This window comes from Fusarium subglutinans (genome assembly GCF_013396075.1).
Source record: "Fusarium subglutinans strain NRRL 66333 chromosome Unknown NRRL66333_c0000100, whole genome shotgun sequence".
Taxonomy (NCBI): domain Eukaryota; kingdom Fungi; phylum Ascomycota; class Sordariomycetes; order Hypocreales; family Nectriaceae; genus Fusarium; species Fusarium subglutinans.
In genome coordinates this window covers 187,207-193,621 of record NW_023502163.1, presented here as the reverse complement: position 1 = coordinate 193,621, position 6,415 = coordinate 187,207, and the positions used below count along the sequence as shown (strand labels likewise).

The 6,415-nt window shown below is 46.2% G+C and overlaps 3 protein-coding genes across 3 annotated transcripts; 1 reads left to right on the top strand and 2 right to left on the bottom strand.

The window, feature by feature from the left end:
* Positions 1-724: 724 nt before the first annotated feature.
* Positions 725-1,848, bottom strand: FSUBG_7760 (NADPH2:quinone reductase; the record flags this gene model as incomplete). Its single annotated transcript, XM_036686097.1, has 2 exons — positions 725-1,695; positions 1,746-1,848. The coding sequence occupies 2 exons, from the start codon at positions 1,846-1,848 to the stop codon at positions 725-727; spliced, it is 1,074 nt and encodes a 357-aa protein (XP_036536810.1).
* Positions 1,849-2,933: 1,085 nt separating this feature from the next.
* On the bottom strand, positions 2,934-4,163 carry FSUBG_7759 (uncharacterized protein; the record flags this gene model as incomplete). Its single annotated transcript, XM_036686095.1, has 5 exons — positions 2,934-3,191; positions 3,251-3,489; positions 3,538-3,807; positions 3,871-4,074; positions 4,127-4,163. The coding sequence occupies 5 exons, from the start codon at positions 4,161-4,163 to the stop codon at positions 2,934-2,936; spliced, it is 1,008 nt and encodes a 335-aa protein (XP_036536809.1).
* Positions 4,164-4,388: 225 nt separating this feature from the next.
* Positions 4,389-6,413, top strand: FSUBG_7758 (metacaspase-1A; the record flags this gene model as incomplete). The annotated part of the gene is made up of 1 exon (XM_036686094.1): positions 4,389-6,413. The coding sequence occupies one exon, from the start codon at positions 4,389-4,391 to the stop codon at positions 6,411-6,413; it is 2,025 nt and encodes a 674-aa protein (XP_036536808.1).
* Between the last annotated feature and the right edge of the window lie 2 nt (positions 6,414-6,415).

Here is a 6,415-nt window from a genome sequence, read left to right as displayed (position 1 = left end):
GAAAATTGCTTAGTAAGCTTATAGCTAATTTTAGTATAAATAACCTTTATTAGCTAGGTTTTTTTATTCTCTAGCTTCCTAGTAACCTTCTTTATGCTATAGCTCTTAAAGAAATACTCTAGCTACTTTCTTATTTACTATACCTTTAAGCTAAGGTTTAGTATATTATTTTAAGGAGTTTTTTATATTGTTTTTTAAAATACTATTTATTATACTTATAAATACTAAATAGGAAAAGGCTAACTTAAAGTAGGCTAACTTAATAGGACCTTAATTTCTTTTTTAGCCTTACTTTTACTTATAGTTAAGATCTCTTCCTTAAGCCAGGCCAGGGGGGGTATAGATTACTATAATAAAGCAGGTATTATTATAAGTTCTTAATTATATAAGGCTATAATAATATTACTAACTTTAAATAATTCCTAATAGTTATATTACCTAGCCTTTTTTCTATTAATTGCCTTCCTTATTAATCAAGCCCCTAAGACTAACTAGGGCTAGTACAGCGGGTTATATATAACCTGGTATAACAGCTTACTTATGTAAGTGGCGAAGTATATGTGTACTGGATCGAGTGTGCCGTTCGTATCGATTGGATCGGGGCCTTAAGATGAATTTCGTGGCACCTTAGGATACCACAAGCCAGCGTCTTAACAATCGGTCTTAATTGCTCCTTAATAAAATAACTTTAATAAAACGATAACCTATCCAGATAGACATGATTTCAAGCACTGGCACCTGGTGTCTTACCAATAACCGTCAGGAACTTTTGCGCCCGAGTCCTTCCCTCCTTCAAATCCTTCAGACCATCAGACAATCCTTCCAGACCGTTCTTACCCATGACGTAAGGATGCGCTGTGAACCAACCCTCTCGAAGACCCCTAGCAAACGCAGCGCCCCATATAACACCGAGGAGCTTGTTCTTCTCATCCTCATTATGGACCTGGCCAACCATCGAGACGACGATGTCTACACTGGGGTCGGCACCCTCGACTTCTTTCTTCATTAAGATGTTGGTCACCTTTGGCTTGCGGCCAGTCGAGTCTGGAGGACCGGCGATAGCCTTGGTGACAGTCCTAACGGTGGAATCTTCTGAGACACTGTCGAAAGCCTTCCAGCATCGACCATCTGGAGCACCGCCCTTCTTGAAAGCATCTTGGATGGTTTTGACCAGTTCATCTTCGGTCTTGTAAGCAGTATAGTCAACAAGTGCGTCACCCTTGCTCTCGTCAAGGAATGGCTTGATAAATGCACTGCGCTGACTTCCAACTGCGATGATCGGATGGACATTAGCAGCAGCGGCCAGCTTGATGGCGTAAGCTCCAGTAGCTGTACTAGCTCCGTAAATAAGAAGAGGACGCTTGGCCTCGGTCTTGGCAAGTGGCGACCAAGGCTCGGGGATCTCAAGCTCCTGGAACAAAGCGCAGACAGAAGTGTACGCGGCGAGAGGGATAGTCGCCGCCTCTTCGAAAGATACTGAGTCGGGGATATGGAAGGTTGTGTAGTATGGCGCGGTCGCGTACTCAGCAAAGGCACCATTGGGAGTTCCCATCTCATGGAAGGCGGCTACGCGGTCGCCTTTGTGGAAGCCGACGACATTTTCGCCGACGGCTTCGACGATACCAGCGATATCATCACCGCTGTTGGAGTCTTCGCCGCGCCAAAAGGGGACCTTCCAATCCTTGGGATTGGTACCTTGAGAGTTTAGTATATATGATGCGAGAACGAGGTGTGAGTTGGCTTACCAGCGATGATGACCTTGATGAGGACATCGCCTGGACCTGGCTTAGGAATGGGAGAGTCGACGATCTCGACGGAGGTATCTTTCTTGACGATTGCTTCCTTCATGATGTTTGCGGTTTGATGCCCTTTCGCTTGCTTCGTATCTCGTAGTGCCGAGCTTCCAAAGTTGTGATATAAATACTGGACTTCTTATAGATGGCACTAGAAACAGTATGCAGTAACGTTATACAGTGTATTTCGCCATCTGGCATGAAATACATGACCTCATTCGCTCGGCATTGGACCTTCATTAGTAATGATAGTGGATCGACATCCATTTCTATTAATCGTTAGCCTCTCCGGGTCTCGGGGTCTATCATGAGTCCGGGGCCCGTTTGAGCTTTGGCTTTGGAGATTTATACGTCTATGTCCGTTCAATTGCATTAGAAACGGTCTAAATATTGCCCCGAGAGAAGTAAAATCCATTTTCATGAAAGAAATGTCTCCGAGATGGGCTGGGGGTGAAGTTGGTGATGCCCGTATTTACGTGTCAGCACCTTATCGTTGTGGGGTTCGTGCCTTTCGGTTTCGGATTCTACGCCTTTCCACGGAGTAGCTAGTACGGTAAGTCCCGCTTTCCAGCACGGAACTCTTCGTGCCGTCCTTGCCAGGTATGAGAGTACTTAGTATAGAGATTTGTAATCCTACTGCCCAAGGCGATATTGAGAATCTCGGCCTATCATACAGCTGCAAAATAAACTTGACGTGGTGATGGGCGACGTATTTTCCATTGTGAAGTTGGCCTCGATAAAGATCTTATCGATATAATTTGGATTTAGAGGGGGGCACGAGACACGAGTAATAGGAGGCTTGAGTGCATTTGCCCTCTTTTATAGAAATAGTGGCAACATAGACTTCCCGATAACATGCCATAGTCTGATCAACACAATGCTTATGGATAAAAGCTTATATCGGGAGGAAAAAATATCGTATTGTCATTTATTATATGTGTTCGCAGCCTAAAGCCTAACCCTATAGGCCGCAGTCATCCCCGTAGATCAACACAAGAAAAGGTCCGCCTATCGGTTCAACCCTACTGCGATATGACGTCTTTACCCTGGCAAGACCGAAGATTCGGATAGAAAAACCGTAAGGACAGTGGCGTATCTATAACTATTAGCAGGAACTTCAGCAAGGACGTAGGTCATAGCTTACGTTGCGCCCGCGATAATCAGCTCTTGACTCTTCATTCTCGTGCCACTAGAAATCATCGCAACGAAGAATACCGTCGCACCACCAACAGCAAATAGTCGAGATGATGTGCTGCTTAGGTAGGAACAGAGAATAACTGGTGCCAGCAGCATGACGACAACGATCGGGATCATCAAGGCACGGGAGATAAGAGCAGCAGATGACCTTGTAGGGATATAAATATGGGCAATATCTCTTGATACTTTCGGGGCGTAGTTCTGTATACTATATCAGTATGATAGGGAATATCGCATAACTACAGCAAAGGTTGGAATACCGGGAAGAAGTAATCTCGTACACGGAGAAGATTCTCAGCCACGTTGTTCTCAAGCCCTATCATGGCAGATTCGTCCCGGGGACTGGTACTTAGGAGCTCTTGCGGTGGGTAGTTCAAGAATCTGCTTTCTGCCCGTGCGATAGATCCGGTGCCATTGACCCAGTTCTGGAGATTCGTCACCGCTTGAGGATCTGCCTGTTCGAGTTCTGAAACCTGTCGACTTCTCAATAGGAACTTGTCTAGGCCTATTAGCGTTAAGACCACCAGAGCTATCAAGGAGATCCTACCTAAATCCTCCAGAGCTTCATCAAGCTCAGCAACAACTTTAGCTCTGTCTTGATTCTGATCCCGCTGACAACTGCCGAGGAACAGTGGCCGGTCTTCGTCTCTATCAATCTTGTGCAGCTTACTCTCAAGTTCGACGACACGGTTTTGTTTGAGCAGTAATAGTCGGGCACGAACGTTTAGAAACCTACGAGCGACGAAAAAGGACTCATGAGAGGATATTAGAGACGAGAATTGGGGATATCCCTTTGGGTAATCCTCAACTTTGATAGCTGTTAGCCTCGCTTATAAGGAATTTATTGACAGCCTTGCTTACTTTGCGGTAATTGCATTACCGGAGCACTCTTGTTCCAGAAAGGTAACAAAGGAAGTGAGAAACAGGAAGATGACGGCCATGCCAGATTTGGCCACCTGAGGCTCCAGTTTCTGCCGTTTGTACCCATTCTCGATAATGGTGAAGTGTTGCACTGGCCCAATTCGATATCGGAAGTAGTTGACGACATTTTCTTTTTTGAAAAGCTTGTATCGCCGTTCAAAATCTGGTAACTCGAATATTGTAAGAAGCAGCTGGAGAAGGCTATTAATTCTCACTGTACTCATCAGGTTGAAACGCCGCAAGAAATTGCATTTGTGATTGAACTTGTAGTTTTAGTGCCTTGAGCTGCCTCTTTGCGACCCCAAGCTTATAGGCTCGGTCCGCCCGCTGAGGCGTCAGCTGGGCATGCACTCAGCCCCAATAAAACAGGGACTCGCATGAACAGCAACGGTTATCATCCAACAGTCCAACTTCTCTTTGTTTTTAATCAGGCCTCACATGAATATGCTCCTATCGTGATCCCTCGAAGTCATTTAAATGGCCGCCACTAAAGAATCTTCCGCGCGCTGGGCGCTATTGATAGGAATCAATTATTACCCTAACGATCGCCATCTTCATGGCAGTGTCGACGACGTTAGCGACATTAGGGCCTATCTGGAACAACACAGCGCTACGGCAATTCATACATCCGTGCTCACAGCCACTGTACCGAAGGATCATCAATCCACTAAAGATCCACCAGAGACACCCGATGAGAGGCCAACCAGGGCAAATGTTCTGAAGCAGCTTCGCTTAATCATTGATTCTGCGAAACCAGGCGATCATGTGTATATCCACTTCTCCGGGCACGGCACGCAATTACCATCAGATGGCAATGTTGGCGAAACTGGCTTCGGCGAGCTAGGTCTTGTTCTTTACGATGGTGGTGAGCATGGAGCTAGCTACTTTCGCGGGCGCTTTCTAGCACAGGCTCTCAAACGAATGGTCGACAAAGGTCTTGTTGTAACTGTCGCGTTAGACTGCTGTTTTTCGGGTGCCGTTAGTCGAGGCGATCGAGTCCGGGCAATGAAATACGACCCGTCGCTGGATGCCGACAGAGCTGAACAAGAGCAAGAATTCAAAGACGCCCTTGGCATCCCAGGGCGCGATGGAAGTATTGGTCGAGATTGGCTTGTCAATCCTGAAGGTTACACGATTATTACGGCTTGTGGTCCCCACGAAAAAGCCATGGAAGTTCTTGTCAACAAGACCCAGAAACGAGGCGCACTCACTCATCACCTTCTCAAAACCTTGACTACCTTGGCAAAGGTGAATGATGCTGTGTCGCACCAAGCGCTCCATCAAACGGTTGTTTCAATGATGCAGGCCTCAGGGTGCAGCCAGACACCAATGCGCTACGGCAATACTGACCTCTCGTTCTTCGGGACGCTTCTGGGCTCAGTCACCCTCACTACCTTGCCACTATGCAAGATGGAAGGTTCAAGGATTTTCATCAAAGCGGGACAAGTCCATGGAATCTCAGTCGGAGATGAGTTCACTGTCCAAAATAGTCTTTCAGCTAGCTCGGGCCAGAATTCTCGTTCGAGGGTCAAATTCAAAGTCTCCAATGTTTGGGCTTTCGAATCTGAGTTGACAATTTCGCATGACAGAATAACACCCCCACGAGTCTTCCCTTTCAGCATGAAAGATCTGGGCACCTTGAATGCCACCCAGCTATCGACTGTGTCATCTCAACGTGTGAAAGTATGGCTTCCGGCAGAGTTACTACAAGATACGCAGCTGAAAGATAAGCCAAAGGCGCTACAATACTACGACATAATTACAGACAAAGACGAAAGGGCTCTTTGTATGTTTGCACTGACTATCACCAAATTAAGCAAATACGAAATCGTCAGTGAAGCACAAGAGAATATGCTTCAATTACCAACACTCGACGCTAGGTTGGATGATTCGTTCCCTAGAATGATGGAGACTGTTCAACATGTCGCAACCTTCAAGTACTTCGAGGGCTTAGCCAATCTCCTTCCGTCCGCTGAGTTGAGAGCAAAATACACACTCAACCCAATTTCAAACTCCACCACGAACGGAACCTTCGAAGTTCTAGATGGAGAGACGTTTGGATTCACTATCGAGAACCATGCGGACCATCCTCTCTACATGGCCGTCTTTGACTTTGCTCCTTCTTGGAGCGTGAACAATCTGATCTCAGCTTCAGGAGGAGGTGACTATGTCCTCATCCCACCACCCCATGGCCAGAGTTATGGCATGAAGGAGTTGAAGTTAAAAATGACAATTCCAAGTCATCTGAGTTTGCAGGGCCGGGCTCGAGATGTCATCAAAGTCTTTATCACAGACAAACCGGTTTCATTTCCGGGCATGGTCATGTCAGGGCTGGATGTCAAGTCACATTTGAGGAACTCTTCTACGAGTGCAGATATTCTGTCTGACCTTATCAAGCATTTGAGTACGGGAGGAAGGATGAGGAGTGCTGGAAACAAGGGGTCATGGATGTCACACAACTTCGTAGTTTGGACTTGTATCAACTCAAATATTCGTATTTGAGG